The sequence below is a fragment of the Somniosus microcephalus genome, chromosome 6 (genome assembly GCF_052327205.1).
Source record: "Somniosus microcephalus isolate GS21.2 chromosome 6, FLI_Smic_1.0, whole genome shotgun sequence".
Classification (NCBI taxonomy): domain Eukaryota; kingdom Metazoa; phylum Chordata; class Chondrichthyes; order Squaliformes; family Somniosidae; genus Somniosus; species Somniosus microcephalus.
Window position 1 is genome coordinate 250,988,856 of NC_140992.1, and position 25,161 is coordinate 251,014,016.

The 25,161-nt window shown below is 43.4% G+C and overlaps 1 protein-coding gene across 4 annotated transcripts in view; it reads left to right on the forward strand.

The window, feature by feature from the left end:
* Nucleotides 1-6,145: 6,145 nt before the first annotated feature.
* Nucleotides 6,146-25,161, forward strand: part of gan (gigaxonin) — a 125,233-nt gene continuing 106,217 nt past the window's right edge. For 2 of the 4 annotated variants that reach the window (XR_015078849.1, XM_085991747.1), the window contains exon 1: nucleotides 6,148-6,638. Coding sequence is in view for 3 of the 4 variants with exons in the window: in XM_085991747.1 (XP_085847873.1) it covers nucleotides 6,394-6,638 (245 nt within the window). In the remaining variant the exon portion in view is untranslated. Of the gene's footprint in view, nucleotides 6,639-25,161 lie in introns of all 4 variants that reach the window. The other 2 variants (XM_085991748.1, XM_085991749.1) reach the window with 2 other exon arrangements.

Genomic DNA, 25,161 nt, shown 5'->3' on the forward strand with positions numbered 1-25,161 from the left:
CATTTGCCATGTTGTTGCCCTCTCACTTAGCCTGTCTAAATCCCCTTGAAGCCTTTTTGCATTCTCCTCACAACTTACATTCCCACCCAGCTTTGTATCAGAAAACTTGGATATATTACATTTAGTCCCCTCCTCCAAATCATTTGATAGAGATTGTGAATAGATGAAGCCCAAGCACTGATCCTTGCGGTACTCCACTAGTTACAGCCTGAAAATGCCCCGTTTATTCCTACTGTTTTCTATCCGTTAACCATTCCTCAATCCGTGCTAGTATATTATCCCCAATCCCATGAGCTCTAATTTTGTTTTATTTTAAACCTTTTGTGTGGCACCTTATCGAATGCCTTCTGAAAATCCAAATACACCACATCCACTGGTTGCCCCTTATCTATTCTGCTAGTTACAACCTCAAAAAAACAGATTTGTCAAACACTATTTCCCCTTCATAAATCCGTGCTGACTCTGCCCAATCCGATTATTTTTTTCTAAGTGCCCTGTTACCACATCCTTAATAATAGATTCCAGCATTTTCCCAACTACTGATGTCCAGCTAACTGGTCTGTAGTCCCCCGTTTTCTCTAGAACGTGAGGACTGTATCGGACATAGCAATAAAGGTAGTTTGTTAAGATGGATATCGTAGTAAAATACCTAAAATAAAATATAAAAAAATTGTCCATTAACGTATTGGGTTATTTCCAAGACATCACTGGCCTTCAGGAAAATGCTTGCATTAATTTTTTATGATGGATAGAAGTATTAAGCTACACGTAACTCTGATCAACAGCCCTGTGCAGAAACCACACACTAATAAAAATGAAAGGCAATTTATTTGATCCTTTCCTTAACATCTGAAAGAACATACGAGCAGGCCATTCAATAGATCATGGCTGATCCGTACCTCAATTCCATTTACCTGCCTTTGTTCCACATCCCTTGATGCCCTTACCTAACAAAACTTTAAGTCTTAAATTTCAATTGACCCAGTATCCACAGCCTTTTGGGAGAGCGAGTTCCAAATTTGTACTACCCTTTTTGTGACAAAAGTGTATTCTGATTTAACTCCTAAAATGGCCTAGCTCTAATAAGATTATGCCTGCTTGTTCTGGTTTCCCCCACCAAAGAAAACAGTTTTTCTGTATCTATACTATCAAATCCCTTTTCTTATTTTAAACCCCTTGGTTAGATCCCATCTCAACCTTCTAAGCTCAAAGGAATACAAGCCAAATTTATACAACCATTATCTCTTTAGTGAGGTTTGGTACCCAAAACTGAACACAGTACTCCAGATGGGGTATGACCAAGGACAAAATTCAAATAGCCTTTTTGATTATTTTTTGTACCTAATGCACTATCTTTGTCTAAATCCCATTGTTGTTTAAAATATAAATACCTCACTTTTTCCCTGGAGTGATGTAATGTCATCCTGATCCTGGATAACTAGAAAACTTCTGTAATTATAAATGGTATTGATTTTTGTAATTGCTCTTATTGTAAAACTGTAAATGTTCGCTGTTGTGAAGAAAGAAAAATAACCACAAAAGTTTATAAAAAAAAATCAGACTTTTTCTGAGGTGGTTCAAGGAATTGCTTGATATTTAGTTATGTACTGATTATTTTATCTCCCTAGAGAAACTCCACTCGCCCCAATCCAATTGTATCTTTCCTGAGCATACCACTGTGTGTGTGTTTTGTTAAAAGTACATCACAGCTGTATATCCAGCAGATGGCACCATCCTAAAGTGTAAGTGAAGATTGCTAAAATACAGATCCATTTATGTCTCAAACTATTCTCTTCATAAACGAAAAACTGCCAATCTGAAATAAAAATGCAAATCGCATTACAAAACTGGTCCATGGACATCTATCAAGAAAATAACAGGTAATGTTTTCAATTGAAACTATTCATCAGAATTTTGTGTTCCAACATTTTCGGTTTTAATTTTGTGAAGAATGTTGAGCCGGAGGAGCTCATTATGGTGACAATGTGGAAGTGACATTTTTCATCATTTCATGTGTTTGACAAACATGTTTTGCTGATTTAGAATCATACAGCACATCATGAGGTCATTCAGCCCATTGTGCCTGTGGTGGCTCTTTTGAAAGAGCTATTTATTTAGTCCCACTCCCTGACTCTTGCCCCATAGCCCTGTAAAAGTTTACTTTTCAAGTATATATCCAATTCCCTTTCGTAAGTTACTATTGAATATGGTCCCACCACCCTTTCAGGCAGTGCATTCCACATCATCGACGCGTTGCATAAAAATAATTCTCGTCTCCCCTCTGTTTCTTTTCTCAATTATCGTAAATCTGTGTCCCCTGGTTACTGACCCTCCTGCCAGTGGAAACAATTTCTCCCTAGCTACTCAATTAAAACCCCTCATAATTTGGAAAGCCTCTATTAAATCTCTCCTTAACCTTCTCTGCTCTAAGGAGTACAACCCCAGCATCTCTAGTCTCCACATAACTGAAGTCCCTCAGGCTTGATAAAATCTCCTCAGCACCATCTCCAAGGCCTTAACATCCTAAACTATGGTGCCCAGAAGTTGACACAATACACCAGCTGATGCCTAACCCGTGATTTACAAAGGTTTAGCACAACTTCCTTGCTTTTGTACTGTATTTATAAAGCCACTGATCCTGCTTGCTGTTTACCACCTGGTCCTGTCACCTCCAAAGATTTGTGTGTGTGAACCCTCAGCTCATTCTGTTCCTACACCCCCTTTAAAATTGTACCATTTTCGGAAGGTTCATAAAACAATTATACCAGTTTATGGACACTTTCCTGAAGAACTTTCTCATTTAAATAAGTTTGCTGTCAGTGGCTTTCTTTGTTAAATCTAACTGCTAAACATTTCATTGATATTGATAGAAAAACAGTTCCGCAGCTTCTTTGAAAACTCCGTTGCTTAAGACAGTGTTGCCCCTGGGCCTGTGCTTAAGTAGCTGATCTCAGTCGGTGGGCAAAGTGCTGAGAGTTTCCTCTGCTGATTGTGATCCAGCAACTCCTGTTGTTAATGCATGTATATGCACGTTAGGTGAGGACAAGATTGAGTTTGACTTAACGCCCTTTCCCCTGTAATGAATGGCCTGCATGCACGCACGCACACTGTCGAGGCTTACACATTTGGGTGGGTTACTGAAGATACTGGTATATGTGTAATGATGATGATCCCGCATCAAAGAATTTTTTTTTTTTTTTAAAAGGGCTGCAAAGTGAATAAAAGAAAGTTAAGTGTATTGTTTCTTAAGCTTTATGGGCACAGTGTAGAAGCCCAAAGACAGAGAGCTGAAAGTACCAGGGGAAAGGGGAATTGAAGTGGAAAGTGACAGAGATTGGGGTCACACTTGCACACAGAATAAGGGTGGTCAGCTATGCTGTCACCCAAGTTGTGTTTGGTCCCCCAGTGTAGAGGAAGCACCACCGTGAACAGTGGATACAGTATAACAGGATGTAGAAAATACATGTAAATTGCTGCCTCACATGGAAAAATAGGCTCAGGACAGTGTTGTAGTTTACAGATGACACAAAGCTGGGTGGACGTGTGTGCTGTGAGGAGGATGCCGAGAAACTCCAGTATGATTTGGACAGGTTGGGTGATTGGGCAGAAGCATAGCAGATGCAAAACAACGTGGATAAATGCGAGGTTATCCACTTTGGAGTCAAAAACAGGAAGGCAGATTATTATCTGAATGGCAATAGATTGGGAGAAGGGGAAGTGCAACGAGACCTGGGTGTCCTTGTGCACTAGTCGCTGAAGGTAAGCATGCAGGTGCAGCAGGCGGTTAAGAAGGCAAATGGTATGTTGGCCTTCGTAGCAAGAGGGTTTGAGTACAGGAACAAGGATGTCTTGCTACAGTTGTACAGGGCCTTGGTGAGACCACATCTTGAGTATTGTGTGCAGTTTTGGTCGCCTTATCTGAGGAAGGATGTTCTTGCCATGGAGGGAGTGCAGCAAAGATTCACCAGGCTGATACCTGGGATAGCAGGAATGACGTATGAGGAGAGATTGGGTCGATTGGGCTTGTACTCGCTGGAGTTTAGAAGAATGAGAGGGGATCTCATTGAAACTTATAAAATTCTAACAGGACTAGACAGACTAGATGCAGGAAGGATGTTCCCGATGGTCGGGGAGTCCAGAACCAGGGGTCACAGTCTAAGGATAAAGGGTAAGCCATTTAGGACAGAGATGAGGAGGAATTTCTTCACCCAGAGAGTGGTGAACCTGTGGAATTCTCTACCACAGAAGGCAGTAGAGGCCAATTCATTAAATATATTCAAGAAGGAGTTAGATATATTTCTTAAGGCTAAAGGGATCAAGGGATATGGAGAGAAGGCAGGAACAGGGTACTGAATTTGGATGATCAGCCATGATCTCATTGAATGGCGGAGCAGGATCGAGGGGCCGAATGGCCTACGCCTGCTCCTATCTTCTATGTTTCTATGTCCCTATGTTTCTATGTTGTGGCAGAAGATGAATGGCCAGGTGTTGCATCTCTTGTGCTTGTATGGGAAGGTGTCAGGGTAAGTACAGCAGGTGATTGGGGTGGTGTAGATGGAAACCAGAAAGGGGAAGAGAAGATTATTTTGGTGGTGGTGGTGGAAGATGGTTTGTCAAATCTGGAGGCTGGTTTGGTAGAAAGTGAGAACATGGAAACCTATTACAAAAGCAAAATATGTGGATGCTGGAAATCTGTTAAAAACAGAAAATGCTGGAAATATTCAGGTCAGGCAGCATCTGTGGAGAGAAAAACAGTTAGTGTGTGAGATCGATGACCCATCGTCAGAACGGGAAACAGTTCGAGATGTGACAGGTTTTAAGCAGGTGCAGAGGCAGGGAAAGGGGGAGGGGAGGAAAGAACAAAAGGGAGGGTCTGTGATAGGGTGGAAGGCAGGAGAGATTAAATGACAAAAGGTGTAATTGTACAAAGCAAAAGGAGATGGTACTGGAACAAGTAAAGAAACAAAAAGGTGAGTCTAGAAGAGGTGTAAATGGGAATGGCAGAATCATCAACAGCTGCCATGTGGAAAAAATAGGGGCAGAGATTATGGTCTGAAATTGTTGAACTCTGTTGAGTCCAGAAGGCTGTAAAGTGCCTAATCGAAAGATGAGGAGCTGTTCCTTGAGCTTCATTGGAACCGGATAAGAGGTGGAGGACAGAGAGGTGGGAGTGGAATGGAGAATTAAAGTGACAGGCGGCCAGAAGCTTGGGGGCACGCGTACAGACTGAACAGAGGTGTTTCGCAAAGCGGTCACCCATTCTGCGTTTTTGGTCTCCCCAATGTAGAGGAGACAGCATCGTGAACAGCGAATACAGTATCCTAAATTGCAAGAAGTACAAGTAAATCGCTGTTTCACCTGGAAGGAGTGTTTGGGGCCTTGGACCGTGGGGAGACGGTAAAGGGGAAGGGAGACGGTAAAAGGGCAGGTGTTGCATCTCCTGCACTTGCATTGGGAGGCGCTGTGGGAAGGGGAGGGGTGTTGGGGGTGATTGAGGAGTGGACCAGGGTTTCGTAGAGGGAAGTCCCTTAAGAATGCTGAAAGGGGAGGGGAAGATGTGTTTGGTGGTGGTGGGATCACGCTGGAAATGGCGGAGGATGATCTGTTGAATGTGGAGGCTGGTGGGGTGAAAGGTGAGAAGGGGAACTGTATTGTGGTTCAGGGAGGGAGGGAGGGGAAGAGGTGAAAGCAGAAGTGCAGGAAATGGAATGGACATGGTCGAGGGCCCTGTTAACCACGGTAGAAGGGAATCCTCAGTTGAAGAAACAGGAAGACATATCGGAAGCCCTAGTATGGAAGGTGGGAACAAATATAATCTTGGTAGTTATCATTTCAGGTCAGGTTCGGACAAAAGGTCATCGACCTGAAACGTTAACTCTGTTTTTCTCTCTCCATAGATGCTGCCTCACCTGCTGAGTATTTCCAGCATCTTCTGTTTTTATTTGGGAACAAATATAATCCTGGTAGTTGTGGGATTCCGTGGCTTTGTAATGGATGGTAGCAGAAAGCCCATCCTAAGAGAGAGAAAAGTCCAAATGGGAAAGACCAAAAAGGGAAGCGATAGGTGGGAATTGGAAGCATCCTTTTCCAGGATTGAGAAAGAAGAAGATAGGACAGAGAAACTGGGCGAAAGGAATATAAATCTTACAAGAAGCAGAGTGGGAACAAATATAATTCTGGTGGTTGTGGGACGCAGTGGCTTTGTGATGGATGTCTGTGGAAAGCCCAACCAGAGAGAAAGAGAAAAGTCCAGGAGGGGCAGGCAGAAGACCGAGTAGAGAAAAGAGATGGGTGGCAATTGGAAGCATCTCTTTCCAGGATTGAGAAAGAAACGCCTTTTGGGAGACGCGGCTGTTTGGTGGGCGGCGGGTGCCGTAGAGCGGTCGCTAGGTGATGACGGCCGGGGCGATGTTGACAGGAGCTGAAGCCGGGGACGGAGCCGGGGAGCGGGACAGGATGACGGCGGAGCACAGCGGCTCGGTGTCGGTGGTGTGGGACCCGCAGCACGCTAACAAGCTGCTGAAGAGCCTCAGCTCATTCCGCGAGGAGCCGCTCTTTTGCGACGCCGTGCTGGTGGTGGAGGGCGAGGAGATCCCGGTGCAGAAGAACCTGCTGGCGGCGGCCAGCCCGTACGTCAGGTCAGTGGGAGCCGCCGGGGGACCCGGCCCTGCACCGCTACCGCTGATTAAACCAGGGCCGTCACACTTGGGGCAAAGAGTCGGCCTCGGGCAGCCCTGCTGACCGAGCTCCGTGTCATTTGTCTGCCCTGGGGGGGGTCTGTGGCGTCAAAGCTAAACTTAAATGACTGCGGAATATCTCGCATAGTCACAACTTGCCAGAGGGTGGGGTGAATTCGGCTGCCTCGCCCTTTTGCAGTGACTGAATTAGTCACACTTACCTGCCCAAATTCAGAAGAAACCTACATCAAGCCTGATTTTGTTTTTAAAGTGAGTCACAGAAATTATTATCCAACTGGTTTTGATTGTTATGCAAATGTACAACTTATTGGTTGTGTCCGGAATATAGCGTTAACACTTAACGTTCCATATTCTGTTTTAATGGTATAGAAATTTCAGCACTCTCACTGCAGAAGTCCCCTAAAGTACCCGAATGGTGAGTTTTAGACCTACATCTCTGTGGTTCAATGAGTGTGTTGGAGCTCGGCTCCCTTTGGGGGGAAAAAACTGTCTGGAAATTAATGTGTGCAATTTATAGATTAATTTTGCAGATTAATCTGAAACTGTCTTCCTAAGCCTATCCAATACTGTGAAACATGGGAAAGAGCCAGGCAGTGTGCTGTGTTAGAATACATCCTTTTTACGTCTGCTATTGAGTATTCAGATCCAGCCTAAACTGGTGAATTAAAGTCTTTGTTGATTGTAAGAGTCCTACTTGGTGAATTTAATGTTGTCCCATTTCCTTATGAGGGTGAATTTACAGGACAAAAGTTGCTCTTAAGTGACAGTTTTACCCTGTGGTTCTTCAGCATTTTGCATTTTCAAAATTCCCCAATGCCTTGCTCACCAAACTCCACCCTACACAAATTGCAACTTGTCCAAAACTCTAATACCCACATTGTGTTCTACACTGTCTTGCTAGCCTTTTATTCTTATGCTGACTGACTTCCAGTAGCTCCATGAATGAAATCAGTGCAATGAATTCAAATCCTTAACCTTGCACCACCCTTCCTCTGCATCCTTCTTTAACCTATGACCCGATCTGTACCAATCTTGACCACCTGTGCATTTTCCCTTCCTTAAATTTCTCACTCTATGACAGACCTCTGCATGTAGTTCCTACTCTGCAGCTCACCCCCTAAACCTCTTCCTGTTCTTGCCTTAAGCACATTGCCATTTAGTAGGTAATTCACATTCTTGCATCTTCTATGTAACCTTGCTGGTTTACCCGAATCCAGGGGGTTCCCAAACTGTGGTACGCATACCCCTGGTATGCAGGATATGTGTGGGGTGGTGGGGTGGGGATGGCATGTGGCTAATCCATATTGAATTCCGTCTACCATTCATTTTGCATTACACTGGTTGGATATAGATCAGGCTATGCACCAAGTACAGCTGTACAGAGAAGCAGTTCAAATTCTCTTTGGTATCTCTCAAAGTTGCTTTCAAGTGCTTGTAACAAAGGTTCCCAAACTGGGGGGGGGGGCGCACCGAGATTATTGGGGGGTCACGAGGCGGATTGGATGGGATATGACCAAAGCGTCGGAGTCCACTTGCTCTGCATCCTCCAGCAGTACGTGTGCAGTGCGCTTCCACTTATCGAAGCTGTGAGAAGCCCACAGCCCAGCCAGCACCACCTTGGCACAGGAGACGCCCCCAATCAAAGAGAAGCAGCTCTATCACACAGAAACTTTTGGATAAAATGTTAATTCCTGTTTGTTAAATCTATATTATGCATTTCACTTTAAATATTAATTTGAACCAGTACTGTATTAAGATTAATGGCTTAAGCGTTTGAACCCTCCTAAGTTTTCAGTTTACTTCCAATGGAGAGCTTGCAGGGAAGATATAAGTTTCAAACCACATTTAGATTTTGAGTTCTTCGGCACAGCTATATTTTAGTTGATACTCTGAAAGGCATTCAAAACCATAACAGTTGGACAGTAGCTATGGTTGTACACAAAAGGCTACAGTTTTTTTTAAGGAAACTAATCATTTCAACAAGGGCAAAAAACCAGTAACTGAAAATTGAAGAACTTAATTTAGTTATGTGTTTAAATAGCCTTGATTTTCTGATTGGTATTATTTTAATGCTGGTATTATTTTAATGCTGGTGTTAACATTTTTAATTTAAAAAAACCTCTAGGATCAATTTACTACCTGCGGGAGTGGGATTCACAGTTTCATTGTTCCCTTTCTGGGCCTCCAAGGCCGAGTGGCACGTCAGGACCATAAATAACGTGATTAACAGGGTCCTTACGACATGAATTACCAGCCTTAAATGGCTGTGGCAAGGTTCATTTGCATTAACAGCACAAATCCAGCAATGTCTTCGCACGCAATGAATGTCAATGGAGAGGGTCGTGCCAAGATTCCAATTTTTGGGGGATTTGACCAGGCTAACGGAGCAACGCACATCGTCCGGCAATTTGTGGCAAATCGGGACTCCTGGCTCATCTCATCTTCGCTACAACTTTTTTTTACAAACTAATAATGGCGAGCGCCGGGAACTCGCCATTATTTTTCCAACAATTCCCAGGCCCATGTAATTATGTTCCTGATATTGTCGTCTTTCATTGTGCATTGCGAGATGTCGGTCCTAGAAGGTAAGGGTGTCATTTTGGACCATTTGTCTCAGCTTTGCACAAAATGCGTCAATTTTTTTTCCCCAAAAGGGAGGCAACTGAACTGCATGATTTTTGTCTGGGTTCGAAATCCATTTTCAGAGGACTTGGTAGTAAAGGCCTTGAGTATAAAAGAGAATTTGACTAACGTTGCTGATGAATCTGTTTTGAGCGATCATTTTAAAGTCGTGCCACTTGATAAGTTTTGGCTCTCAATTCAAAAAGAGTTTCCTGAATTGTCCCAAAGAGTCGTTAAAATACTTTTTCATTTTGCCTCATTGCCTCTGTGTGAATTGGGTTTTGCTTCACTTACTTACATCAAAAACAAGTATAGAAGCCGCTTGAATGTAGAGACTAATTTGCAGCTGAAACTCTCTGAAATCAAACCAAAATGCCACACATTGTGTACGAGCAGCAAGCGGGCTAACTTACTCATTTAGACAACGGTGAATGTTCTCTCATGTTCAGGTGTATTCAGTATACTATATATAGCACTGATACTATGTTAGTAATGTTGCTTTGTCTCTTGTGTAGTATGTTATGTTAGCCAAGACAATGGCCCAGAAATTCGGGTCGGGGGCTTCCCGCAGGTGCAAGCCCCCGACCTGCACTTACCTTGCGCGCCGGCCGTTGAGCTTTGGGCCTGCGTGGAATTCCGATCCTGGGCCTGCTCCAACTGCCGGCGCGCAGTGCTTGCGTATCCCAGGGGCGCAGTTCGTTCGATGCGTCCCCTGGGCCATGGGGAGCCAATCGGAGCAGGGAATGCTCCATTCATAAGTTTGACAGGAAGAGCTGTCAAAACTTGTAAATATTACGTGCCCCAAAACATCACTAAATCTTCAAATAAATTTTTTTTTTTTTAAATCACATTTTTTAAATAAACTATAAATTACATGAAATAACTATTTTAAACAATAATTTAAATTTTTGAAAAAAATAATTTTATTTTCTAACGGGGTTAAAAATAAACTTACCTTGCTTTAAAGTATTTAAAAATAATAAACCTGTGGAAAAAATGTTTTAATTTTAATTAATTCACCACTTACCTTGTAAAAAGCAGGCCTTGCGACTGCTTTTTATATGTGTAAGTTCTGGAGACTTACCCTCCCGGGAAAACCTGCAAAAAAACGTAAGTTCGATGTGCACGCGCAGCCTCTCCTGCGCACGCGTTCGAACTCTTAACCCCTGCTTTCAGGGGAACGGAAGTACCGGTTTCCCGCGCATGCGCAGTGCATGCAGGAAACCGGCACTTTCGTTGGGCCTACGCGTGAATACCCTGTGCGTACTCACCCGTGGAGACCCGAATTTCTGGGCCAATAAAATTCTCTTGTTCATTGCAAAAATGTTCTTTCTTAGAAAGTGTGGGTGTGGTGGGAGGGGTGGCATGCATGCATGCAACATGAATCTCCAAAAGAGAGCTCAGCAAAAACAGTTTGGGAATCTGGGTTACAAGAAAGCGTACAAAATAGTAACTTCCTCAAATTTTCCATTCATTCTAGTGGGAGTGTCAGGTCTTCAATCTGTGCTTTTTAGTGGAAGCTTGGAGGATTACACACCACCTGGCAACCTTCTTAAAATACCACAAAATATGAAGATGTGTCATCTCTGGTGTATAAATTGTCTCCCTGTTTTTCGATTTGTGTTCTCTGCTTTAAGAAAAACTTAAGTTGCACTTATTTGTAGTTATTTCCTAAATTGAGAGGACATAAAAACATGCAAAGCAGGTTGTGATCTTTCATAATTCAATCTGATATGGGTGATATATTTAAAAAAAAAAATTAAGTCTGAGCGGTTAGGGAAATAATTGCCGAAGGGTTACAAATTATCCAAATTTATTACCAAATTAAAATAGGGAGTTATGCTGTTTAAAATGGGAAGGATTGTGCAGCTCCATGTATGTCATAGAGTCATAATGGCACAGAAGGAGGCCATTCGGCCCATCGAGTCCGTGCCGGCTCTCTGTAGAGCAATCCAGTCAGTCCCATTCCCCCGCTCTATCCCCGTAGCCCTGCAAGTTTATTTCCCTCAAATGCCTATCCAGTCTCCCCTTAAAAACATTGAGTGTCTCCGCTTCCACCACTTCCGTCAGCAGCGAGTTCCAGGTCCTCACCACTCGCTGCGTAAAAAAGTTTTTCCTCACATCCCCCCGTATCTCTTGCCCAAAACCTTAAATCAGTGTCCCCTAGTCCTTGTACCATCAACAAGTGGGAACAGCCTTTCCCCGTCTAGCCTACCCAAACCCGTCATAATCTTGTACACCTCTATCAAATCACCCCTCAACCTCCTTTGCTCTAATGAAAACAAATCCAGCTTCTCCAACGTGTCCTTGTAGCAAAGATTCCCCCATCCCTGGAACCATTCTGGTAAATCTCCTCTGCACCCTTTTAAGGGCCTTCACATCCTTCCTAAAGTGTGGTGACCAGAACTGACACAATACTCCAGTTGTGGCCTAACCAGCACTTTATAAAGATTCAGCATAACTTCTCTACTTTTGTACTCAACACCTCTATTTATGAAGCCCAAGATCCCATATGCTTTGTTAATCCTCTCTCAATATGTCCTGCCACCTTCAGGGACCTATGCACATTAACGCGCCTCTAGCCAAGCTGTTCCAGTACAGCTACAACACTGGCATCTATCCGACAATGTGGAAAACTGCCCAGGTATGTCCTGTCTACAAAAAGCAGGACACATCCAATCCGGCCAATTACCATTCCATCAGTCTATTCTCAATCATCAGCAAAGTGTCATCAACGGTGCTATGAAGCGGTACTTACTCAGCAATAACCTGCTCACTGATGCCCAGTTTGGCTCCCAATCTCATTACAGCCTTGGTCCAAACGTGGACAAAGGAGCTGAATTCCAGAGGTGAGGTGAGAGTGACTGCCCTTGACATCAAGGCAGCATTTGACCGAGTGTGGCATCAAAGAGCCCTAGTAAAACTGAAGTAAATGGAAATCAGGGGGATAACTCTCCACTGGCTGGAATCAAACTTAACACAAAGCAAGATGGTTGTGGTGGTTGATGGTCAATCATCACAGCCCCAGGACATCGCTGCAGGAGTTCCTCAGGACAGTGTCCTAGGCCCAACCATCTCCAGCTGCTTCATCAATGAACTTCCCTCCAACAGAAGGTCAGAAATTGAGATGTTCGTTGATGACTGCACAGCGTTTAGCGCCATTCACAACTCCTTAGATAATGAAGCAGTCCATGCCTGCATGCAACAAGACCTGGGCAATGTTCAGGCTTGGGCTGATAAGTGGCGGGTAACATTCATGCCACACCAGTGCCAGGCAATGACTATCTCCAACAAGCGAGAGTCTAACCACTGCCCCTTGACATTCAACGGCATTACCATCGCTGAATCTCCCACCATCAACATCCTGGCGGTCACCATGGACCAGAAACTTAACTGGACCAGCCATATAAATACTGTGGCAACAAGAGCAGGTCAGGGGCTGGGTATTCTGCGGCGAGTGTCTCACCTCCTGACTCCCCAAAGCCTTTCTACCATCTACAAGGCACAAGTCAGGAGTGTGATGGAATACTCTCCACTTGCTTGGATGAGTGCAGCTCCAACAACACTCGAGGAGCTCGACACCATCCAGGACAAAGCAGCCTGCTTGATTGGCACCCCCTCCAACACCTTGAACATTCACTCCCTCCACCACCGGCGTACCATGGCTACAGTGTGTACCATCTACAAGATGCACTGCAGCAACTCACCAAGGCTTCTTCGGCAGCACCTCCCAAACCCGCGACCTCTTCCACCTAGAAAGACAAGGGCAGCAGGCATATAGGAACACCACCACCTCCAAGTTCCCCTCCAAGTCACACAGCATCCTGACTTAGAAGTATATCGCCGATCTTTCATCGTCGCTGGGTCAAAAATCCTGGAAATCCCTACCTAACAGCACTGTGGGAGTACCTTCACCACACAGACTGCAGCGGTTCAAGAAGGCGGCTCACCACCACCTTCTCAAGGGCAAGTAGGGATGGGCAATAAATGCTGGCCTAGCCAGCTTCGCCCACATGCCATAAAAACGAATTAAAAAAAAAAAAGAAAAAAACTCCCAGGACCCTCTGTCCCTGCACACTCTTTAAAACTATACCATTAAGTGTATATTGCCTCTCCCTGTTCCCTCTGCCAAAATGCATCACCTCACACTGCTCTGCATTAAATTCCATCTGCAACTTGTCTGCCCATTCTGCTAGCCTTTCTATGTCCTGTTGCAGTCGAGTGGTATCATCCTCACTGTTTGCCACACACCAAGTTTGGTGTCATCAGCAAATTTAGAAATTCTATTCTGTATTCCAATATCCAGGTCATATCAAAAAAAGTAGTGGCCCCAGCACTGACCCTTGGGGAACACCACTGCCTACTATCCTCCAGTCTGAAAAACAGCCATTTACCACAACTTGCTGTTTTCTATCCTTAAGCCAATTCCTTATCTAAGCTGCCACTGACCCACCTATTCCATGAGCCTCAATTTTGTTAATCAGCCTTCTATGTGGTACTTTGTCAAACGCCTTCCTAAAATCCATGTAGACAACATCCATTGCATTCCCTTCATCAATCCTCCCTATTACTTCATCAAAAAATTCAATTAGATTAGTCAAACATGATCTGCCTTTTACAAATCTGTGTTGGCTCTTTTTTAATTAGCTTAAACCTCTCCGAGTGCCCGTTAATTTTTTCCTTGATTATTGTTTCTAAAACTTTACCCACCACTGATGTGAAACTGACCAGCCTGTAGTTACTAGGATTGTCCTTACACCCATTCTTGAACAATGGTGTCACATATGCCACTTTCCAATCCTCAGGCACCTCCCCCGCATGTGTGGCTGTTTGAAGACCCTGGAGTATGCAGCATTTTCCATGCAACATTCTTGTCTTTAGCATTGTTACAGGGATTTGTAATTTATCTTTCATATACATAAAGTATGAACTTTATAACCATATATTTATTTTTGTACAACTAATGCCCATTGGGATTTGAGGTTGATACAATAAAATAGTTTATGAAATGGAATATTACTAATATTACAACAACTCAACTTATGAGGCGATTCAGTGCCCTAAATAAACAGGCCCTCATTAAATGTTGTCATTTTAGCAATGCAGGTTCAATTCTGAACATTATTTAGTGATCATCAAAATAAACATTATAGTGTAGCGATTCAGGTGCATCGCCACTAAATAATCGAGTTCGACTTCGACGAACTATAAATAAGTTGTTTATTTACAGGAACAGGTTAAATACAACAGGTAAGGTAGCAGGTAAGATGGCTGACTGTAGGAGCACCGTGGTGTAGGTCTTTCCCCAGCGGGGACGCCACGAGGACTAACTAGAAGTTTCCGAGCTCAACTGTTAGCAGGTTCTGAGCTCAACTGCTAGCAGGTTCCGAGCTCTACTGCCAGAAGGTTCCAAGCTCTGACGTCATGACGTCATCACGCAGAGTACAGGAGAGAAGCCTGAGTATAGTAACAGATACATACAGTAAGGTAAGTTAAAGGGAATTATGTATCTCAATGTAAGGGACAACCAGTGGTACTGCCACATAAGACAAAATATTATTTAAATTTGGCCAGATGAAGTGAATGGAATTTTATACTGAGGTGAATTCTCTCTAAGCAACAAAAATAGATATTTGCATGTTTGTTTTGCTAAATACAGTACTGGGGACTGAAGAGATCAGGATGATTGGAGACTTAATGCCACTGGTGGAGCTTTATACAATTGAGCTGCTTTTGCTATTGGCTCTTAACAGAATTGAAGTGCAGAGAGTACAACATTTTTTTTTTTTTAATTGTTCTTAGAAGGACACGGGTTTTACAACAGCTTTAATGGTCATTTTATGGTGATCACCCACAATTTACCAGAATTACTGAATTCAAGGGTGAGATTTGAACTAATGCCCTCTGGGTTGCTAGTTGAGCATCATAACAACTGGGCAAGCGTACCCATATATTCCTGCAAGGCCAAAATGGAGTGCTTCAAAGTATAGAGTTCTGTAGTTAGAGAGAGATTGAAACTAAACTGAAACTTAAAAGGATGACAAAGTTAGGGCTAATAATGCTAAAGATAATCATGAGGAATATCGGAAGTAGGAAGATAAAAATGGAGATTAGAAAAGCTAAAAGAGAATATGAGAAAAAGCGGGTAATATAAAAGGAAATAGTAAAGCTTTTAGAAGCATAAAAAAGCAAAAGAATAGTTAAAAAGAGGCCAAGAGCACTCTGGGATGAAGAAGGAGGTTGAAGCTATGGCAGCGATATTAAATATTTAGTATCCGTTTTTACAAATGATGGTGGAAGTGAGAACATAGATGTACTAGAGAAGGAGATGGAATAATTGATGGAGACAACTGTAGAAAAGGAATTTATTCTGAAAAAATGAGCAGAACTGAAGGTTGGTAAGTTACTGGGCCCGGATGACATAGGTTGTTAAAAGAAATCAGGGAGGAGATAGCAGAGCTCGCACCACAACGTTTCAATCCTCGTTACATTTGTTTTCTCTCGAATACTTCACGAATGTTCAGATGGGCACTGTTCAGATGATTTCATCCACAGTCACTGATTCATAAACTGTGTTGCAGCACCACTCGCAACATGTACATTGTCTGGCTAAGGGATTGCTTTATAAGACAGGGAGCAAAGTTGGCTGAGCTGATTCTCAGCTTATTTAATCTTTTATGTTGAAGCACGATTATTCTAAAAGTTGCATTGATCTTAAAGAATTTACGTTTTTTTTTCTTCAAATCCTCAATTTCAGATCATTGAGTAAAAGCACCGTGTACTGATCGTACAAAACAGGAAGGTCACAGATTTAACTGCTGCTCTCAGTTACCTTATCCTAGATGGTACTGTAGTAAGGCAGTGTAATTAACTCCACTGTCAATGGATTGGGGGAGGGAAGAATTGAACAGGGCTCTAATTCATAATGGGTAATATACCTGTGTGAATATCCAGTGAGGTGGTCAGTCTTGGCGCTAATAGCCCCAAGATTAAATAGCCTGCTGACGATCATTGTCCAGGTTTGTAGAATGAGTTCCTTGTAGGATGGTCCTTTTGGTGAGTTGCTGGTGTCACCTATGAAACTATACCCCCATTTAAGTCACTGAGACAAATTATGGGGCTAGGAAAGAGAGAGAAAAAAGAGGAGGCATGAAAAAGACAACACAGTGAGAAGGACAAGCTTGAAGAAGGCTAGCTATGTACAAGAGAGGAGTGATGGAGGCTGAGAGGGGCATTTATATCAGCTGTTGAAGGTGAATGGGAGGGGGTTTGGATATGCTGGAAAATCGTAAAGACCAGATGTGGTGCATGAGGGCTGTAAACCCAAAGAGCATAAACTACTGCTATAAATTAAACGTATGGAATGATGATTTTTATTGCTGATGATGCTCCTATTAGTGTTTTGCAGCATTCAATTCCTTTGCAAGAAAGAGTTCTGAATCCTTGGGATTCATTGTAGAGAGCATGTGAGAAATGTATGCCTTCCATTATTACTCATTCTTCCTGTAGTCTTAATTGAGCAGGAATGAGTTTAGGGTGCAGTAGCAGTTTTATAACTTAAGTAAGTTATTTGTCCACTGATTATGATTTGGCAATGTTATCTGCGCGTCTCAAACTGATTCACTGTTTGATGTATAGCACTTCATGGCCTGTCACTGATGATCCCATTAGTGTTTATAATGCCGATCCCAACTTGTTCCATCAATTCAATGTGGTAATGGATGTTTCGGTTTTCATATTTTAAGATTCAACATCGACATTTCTTGTATATAAAAAAGATAGCCTGCTTTTAGGACAGAAATAGTTTTGAATATTGCATGGCCTAATTTTAGATGTTGCACTTTTAAAACAAAAAAAATTGAAAAATCATTGTCTGTGATTGGTGATTCATTAAGAGGTGGCTGAAGAGATAGTGGATGCATTGGTTTTCATCTTCCAAAATTCCCAAGATTCTAGAATGTCCCAGCGGATTGGAAGGTCACACATGTAACACAGCTATTCAAGAAAGGAGAGAGAGAAAAAACAGGAAACTATAGGCCAGTTAACCTGACATTAGTCGTCGGGAAAATGCTGGAATCCATTGTTAAGGAAGTGGTATCAGGGCACTTAGAAAATCATAACCTGATTAGGCAGAGTCAACATGGTTTTATGAAAGGGAAATCGTGTTTGACAAATTTATTAGAGTTTTTTGAGGATGTAACTAGCAGGGTAGATAAAGGGGAACCAGTGGATGTAGTATATTTGGATTTCCAAAAGGCATTTGATAAGGTACCACATAAAAGGTTATTACACAAGATTAGGGCTCATGGGGTTGGGGTAATATAGCAGCATGGAGAGAGGATTGGTTAACGGATCGAAAACCGAGAGTAGGGATAAACGGATCTTTTTCAGGTTGTCAGGCTGTAACTAGTGGGGTGCCGCAAGGATCAGTGTTGGGGCCTCAGCTATTTACAATCTATATTAATGACCTAGATGAAGGGACCGAGTGTAATGTATCCAAGTTTGCTGATGATACAAAGCTAGGTGGGATAGTAAGCTGTGAGGAGAACACAATACGAACATACGAATTAGGAGCAGGAGTAGGCCACTCAGCCCTTCGAGCCTGCTCCACCATTCAGCAAGATCATGGCTGATCCGATTACTCCACATTCCCGCCTACCCCCGATAACTTTTCACCCCCTTGCTTACCAAGAATCTATCTACCTCTGCCTTAAAAATATTCAAAGACTCTGCTTCCACTGCCCTCTGAGGAAGAGAGTTCCAAAGACTCACGACCCTTTGTGAGAAAAAATTTCTCCTCATCTCTGTCTTAAATGGGCTACCCCTTATTTTTAAACCGTGACCCCTAGTTCTAGATTCTCCCACAAGAGGAAACATCTTCTCCACATCCACCCTGTCCAGACCCCTCAGGATCTTATATGTTTCAATCAAGTCACCTCTTACTCTTCTAAACTCCAGCGGATACAAGCCTAGCCTGTCCAACCTTTCCTCATAAGACAACCCGCCCATTCCAGGCATTAGTCTAGTAAACCTTCTCTGAACTGCTTCCAACGCATTTACATCCTTCCTTAAATAAGGAGACCAATACTGTACACAGTACTCCAGATGTGGTCTCACCAATGCCCTGTATAACTGAAGCATAACCTCCCTACTTTTGTATTCAATTCCCCTCGCAATAAACGATAACATTCTATTAGCTTTCCTAATTACTTGCTGTACCTGTATAGTAACCTTTTGCGATTCATGCACTAGGACACCCAGATCCCTCTGCATCTCAGAGCTCTGCAATCTCTCACCATTTAGATTATATGCTGCTTTTTTTATTCTTCCTGCCAAAATGGACAACTTCACATTTTCCCACACTGTACAGGTACACTATCCCTTATCCGAAAGCCTTGGGACCAGCTGAGTTTCGGTTTTCGGAATTTTTCAGATTTCAGAAGGTATTATTATAAGACTGGGAAATTTGTATTTAATATAAATTTTAAAAGTTCAGGCTACCTCTTGCAACTGTTCCGTGTCTCAGTCCCCTTCCTGCTTCTCTGGAAAGCCGGATATCGGCTGACTCCTACTAAGCCGGCCCGCAAATCAGGTCGGGGGTCGGGTGGGGGGGGAGAAAAGAATATCGGACGGGCCGCGGTTCAGGTTGGGGGGGAGGTCGGGGGGGGGGGGGTTGCGTCGGGGGGGAGAAAAGAATATCGGATGGGCCGCGGTTCGGGTCGGGGGGGGGAGAAAAGAATATCGGTCGGGTCGGGGGGGGGGAGAAAAGAATATCGGTCGGGTCGGGTGGGGGGGGGAGAAAAGAATATCGGACGGGCCGCGGGTCGGGTCGGGGGGAGAAAAGAATATCGGACAGGCTGCTGCAGCTATCGGACGGGCCGCTGTATTGTTGGGTTCACTCTCCCGGTACCTCCTTCACACTGCCCGGCTCGGCCTGCAATCTCCTACCCAGGAGGGAACTCTGTGACCCTCTGCCCTGCTCAGTGTAAGTCGTGTGCCACTCTGGTCATGTCGTGCGCACGACTTACGCTGAACGAAAAAACTTTTGGTTTTTAGAGGTTGTCAGAAGTTCGGATAAAGGATAGTCTACCTGTACTTCATTTGCCAGATCTTTGCCCACTCACTTAACCTATCTATATCCCTTTGTAGCCTTCTTATGTCCTCTTCACAATTTACTTTCCTACCTATCTTTGTGTCATCAGCAAATTTAGCAACCATACCTTCGGTCCCTTCATCCAAGTCATTTATATAAATTGTAACAAGTTGAGGCCCCAGCACTGATCCCTGTGGCACACCACTCGTTACACCTTGCCAATCAGAAAATGACCCATTTATGCCTACTCTCTGTTCCCTGTTAGCTAGCCAATCTTCTATACATGCAAATATGTTACCCCCTACACCATGAGCTTTTATTTTCTGCAATAACCTTTGACGTGGCACCTTATCAAATGCCTTCTGGAAATCTAAATACAGTACATCCACCAGTTCCCCTTTATCCACAGCACATGTTACTTCCTCAAAGAACTCCAATAAATTGGTTAAACATGATTTCCCTTGCACAAAACCATGTTGACTCTGCCTGATTACTTTGAACTTTTCCAAGTGCCCTGCTATAACATCTTTAATAATAGCTTCTAATATCTTCCCTATGACAGATGTTAAGCTAACTGGCCTGTAGCTTCATGCTTTCTGTCTCCCTTTTTGAATAAAAGAGTTACATTTGCCATTTTCCAATCTAATGGAACCTTCCCCGAATTTAGGGAATTTTGGAAAACTAAAACCAATGCATCAACTATTTCACTAGCCACTTCTTTTAAGACCCTAGGATGAAGTCCATCAGGACCCGGGGACTTGTCAGCCCACAGCTCCAACAATTTGCTCAGTACCACTTCCCTGGTGATTGTAATTTTCTTCAGTTCCTCTCTCCCTTCCATTTCCTGATTTACAGCTATTTCTGGGATGTTACTTGCGTCCTCTATAGTGAAGACCGATGCAAAATACTTGTTCAATTCAACTGCCATCTCCTTATTTTTCATTATTAATTCCCCAGACTCACTTTTTATAGGAGCAACGCTCACTTTGTTAACTCTTTTTAAAATATCTATAGAAACTCTTACTAGAAACTCTTACTTTCTGTTTTTATATTTCTAGCTAGCTTTCTCTCGTACTCTAATTTTTCTCTCCTTATTAATCTTTTAGTCATTCTTTGCTGTTTCTTATATTCTGTCCAATCTTCTGACCTGCCACCCATTTTTGCACAGTTATATGCTTTTTCTTTAGGTTTAATACTATCTAACTTTTTTAGTTAACCACAGATGGTGGGTCCTCCCCTTGGAATTTTTCTTTCTTGTTGGAATGTATATATTCTGTGTATTTTGAAATATCCCCTTAAATGTCTGCCACTGCAACTCTATTGACCTATCCCTTAACCTAATTTGCCAGTTCACTTTAGCTAGCTCTGCTTTCATGCCCTCATAATTGCCCTTATTTAAGTTTAAAATACTAGTCTTGGACCCACTCTTACCTCTCTCAAACTGAATGTAAAATTCAATCATATTATGATCGCTACTACCTAGGGGCGCCTTCACTATGAGGTCATTAATTAATCCTATCTCATTGCACAAAACCAGGTCTAGTATAGCCTGCTCTCTGGTTGGCTCCAGAACGTGCGGTTGTAAGAAACTATCCCGAAAACATTCCATGAATTCCTCATCTATGCTGCCTTTGCCCATCTGATTTTTCCAGTCTATATGCAGATTAAAATCCCCCATGATTATTGCCGTACCCTTCTGACAAGCTTTCATTATTTCTTTCTTTATACTCCATCCTACCATGTGGTTACTGTTAGGGTGCCTGTACACCACTCCCACAAGTGATTTCTTGCCTTTATCATTTCTCATCTCTACCCAAACCACTTCTACATCCTGGTTTCCTGAACTTAGGTCATCGCTCTCTATTGTGCTAATACCATCATTAATTAACAGAGCCACCCCTCCACCTTTTCCCACCTTCCTAAATGTCATGTACCCTTCAATATTTAGGTCCCAATCTATGTCATCCTGCAGCCATGTTTCTGTAATGGCTATCAGATCATATTTATTTATTTCTATTTGCGCTATCAGTTCATCTGTTTTGTTTCGAATGCTACGTGCATTCAGATGCAGAGCCTTTAGTTTTGTCCTTTTATTATTTTTGTAACCTCTAGCCTTATCTGTTGATTTACTCTTAGATTTGTACTCTCTATCCCTTCCTGTCACAGTCTGTTTATCATTTCCCATATTAAAACCTTTCTCTATTGCCTTGTCTCTAATCTTTGAATTACCACATCTTCCCAAATTTGATCCCATGCCCCCAATATTTAGTTTAAAGCCCTCTCTACCGCCCTAGTTATACGACTCGCCAGGACACTGGTCCCAGCATGGTTCAGGTGAAGACCGTCCCAACGATACTGGTGCCAGTGCCCCAGGAATCGAAACCCATTTCTCCCACACCAGTCTTTGAGCCACGCATTCATCGCGCTAATTTTATTTATCCTATGCCAATTTGCTCGTGGCTCAGGTAATAATGCAGACATTATTACCCTTGAGGTTCTGCTTTTTAATTTAGCCCCTAGCTGCTCATACTCTCTCAGCAGAATCTCTTTCCTCGTGCTACCTATGTCGTTGGTACCTACATGGGCCACGGCCACTGGCTCCTCCCCCTCCCACTGCAAGTTACTCTCCAGCCCAGAGCAGATGTCCCAAACCCTGGCACTGGGCAGGCAACACAGCTGTCTGGACTCTCGCTCTTGGCCACAGAGAACTGTATCTATCCCCCTGACTATGCTGTCCCCAATTACCACTACATTCCTATTAATTCCCCCCGCTTGAATGGCTTCCTATACCTCGGTGCCATGGTCAGTTTGCTCATCCACCCTGCAGCCACCGGCAGACGCTCCTAGACATCCATACAGACTGCAAGAACCTCAAACCTGTTGGACAATTGCAAAGGCTGAGGCTCCTCCACCTCCTGGGTCCCTGTACCTGCCTCACTCGCAGTCACATCCTCCTGTCCCTGACCACTGACCAAATCAGAAGACCCTATCCTAAGGGGTGTGACTGCCTCCTGGAATAAAGTGTCCAGGTAACTTTCCCCCTCCCTGATGCATCGCAGTGTCCGCAGCTCGGCCTCCAGCTCCTCAAGCCACAGACACTTATCGCAGACGTGTTCGCCCCGGATCACTCTGGCGTCCAGTAGCTCCCACATCCTGCAGTCACAACACATCACCTGCCCTGCCATCTTTATTGAGTCTTAATTAATTAATTTTTTATTAATTAATAAACCCGACTACACCTGGTAAGATTTATTACTGCTAGTAAACTAGTACTAATGAACCTTAGAATTACTAATAAATTTCCTGGGCTTTAAAAGATAAGGGAAGTGAGCAAAATACTCACCAACCAATCACTTACCCTTTTCCCTGTGATGTCACCTTTTATTTTTCTCCAAATACGGTTGGGGGGTGTCACAGAGCCGAACTCCCGCTGGTTCTCTGTCCCCTCTTGTGCAGCTTTTTAACTCCTGCTCTCCTGGAAGCTGACAAAGATAGAAAAAAAAAGGAACCCCTCCCTCCCCGAACTCCCTCACTCACCAAACTCGCAGCTTTACACTCTGTCCTGAGCTGCACTCCGTGCTGGATTTTACCTGCCGAGAGGAGTTGGAGGTGGGACTGCTGCCTTCCGCGTTCTAGTCCCGCCCCCAGCAACATCCGATGCACAGATGCTATTTTCCCCTGATTGGCCTTGTTAAGCCTGCCAATTAAGGGAAAGCCGGTGTCAGTTGATGACGCTTCATCTGCCGGTTTTCTTAAAGGGATATGTACCATTTATTTTTGACAGATGATCTGTCCGTGTTTAACAGCATTGATGTGTTGTCAAACACTGACAATCACTGTACAAAGGTGAGCCCTTGCACCCAAGCTCTCCAATGACTCTCTCCTTAGGATAAAACAGATGGCAGCTGCAGGTGAGGTTACGGAAGTGATTTGTCACTTCTCCCAATGAGGTGAGGCCACACAAATACTTCAAAGCTTGTCACCTACAGAAAAATCTAAACACATTAAAAATGACTTTCCCAACATCTCCTTACCTCTGATACTCACCAGTATCCCACTGGATCCTTCACACCACTTCTGCAGCTGTCATCTATACACAAACATTACAACAGACCCACAGCACGCCTCACTTACCCTGGCAGGGTTCCCTGGCGTCGGGAAGCCTGCAGCAGAAGTCTAAAAATGGGAAAAAGCCTCTTAACTGCCTGTTAACTACCTGTTAACAGGCAGTTAAGTGGCTATAATCCTCTTCCTGCTGCTAGGAGTTGGGTCCCTGCGCAAATCGGAGACCCGACTCCCAGGAAGATTGGTTGGCAGCGGGTTCGGGACCAGCCCAAAGAGTCTGCAAAGGGATATAGATAGACTAAGTGAGTGGGCAGTAAGATGGCAGATGGAGTATAATGTAAGGAAATGTGAGGTTATTCACTTGGTAGGAAGAATAGAAAAACAGAATATTTTTTAAATGGTGAGAAACTTTCAAATGTTGGTGTTCAGAGAAATTTGAGTGTCCTCGTGCAAGAAACGCAGAAAGCTAGCATGCAGGTACAGCAAGTAATAAGGAAGGCAAATGGCATGTTGGCCTTTATTGCAAGGGGGTTGGAGTATAAGAGTAAGGAAGTCTTGCTACAATTATACAGGGCCTTGGTGAGACCACACCTGGAGTACTGTGCACATTTTGGTCTCCTTATCTAAGGAAGGATATACTTACCTTGGAGGCGGTGCAACAAAGGTTCACTAGATTGATTCCTGGGATGAGAGGGCTGTGCTATGATGAGAGATTGTGTAGAATGGGCCTATACTCTCTGGAGTTTAGAAGAATGAGAGGTGATTTCATTGAAACATACAAGATTCTGAAGGGGATTGACAGGGTAGATACTGAGAGGTTGTTTCCCATGGCTGGAGTGTCTAGAACTAGGGGGCATAGTCTCAGGATAAGGGACCGGCCATTTAAGACTGAGATGAGGAGGAATTTCTTCACTCGGAGGGTTGTGAATCTTTGGAATTCTCTGCCCCAGAGGGCTGTGCATGCTCAGTCATTGAGTATATTCAAGGCCGAGATAGATAGATTTTTGGACTCTCGGGGAATCAAGGGATATGGGGATCGGGTGGGAAAGTGGAGTTGAGGTCGATGATCAACCCTGATCTTGTTGAATGGCGGAGCAGGCTCGAGGGGCCGTATGGCCTACTCCTGCTCTTATTCCTTATTACTACTGCAATGTAAGTTCTCTTTATCTTTTCATAGAATCATACAGCACAGAAGGAGGATATTTGGCCCATCGTGCCTGTGCCGGCTCTTTGTAAGAGCTATCCAATTAGCTCCACTCCCCTGCTCTTTCCCCATAGCCCTGCAAATGTTTTGTTTTGAAGTCTATATCCAATTCCCTTTTGAAAGTTACTATGGAATCTGCTGCCACCACCCTTTCAGGCAGTGCATTACAGATCATAACAACTAGCTGTGTAAAGGGAAATATCTCCTCATCGCCCCCTGGTTCTTTTGCCAATGATCTTTTGACGCATATTACAGTGTCTTCTGGGGAATAGAAGAAAGGAACGTTAGGGCTCATGGAAAAGAGAAATTAACTTTTTGTAACATTTTTATTTGGAGGACATGAATAGTTTCAGGTTTGTTCAGAAAGCAGATTAACAACTTGATATTTTTCAGAATTAGGATTCCAGTACTTGAGAGTTTAATAATCTTCACCCCCTCCCACCCAATCCTCTAATTTGGAGAGTGCTGAATATTTTGGA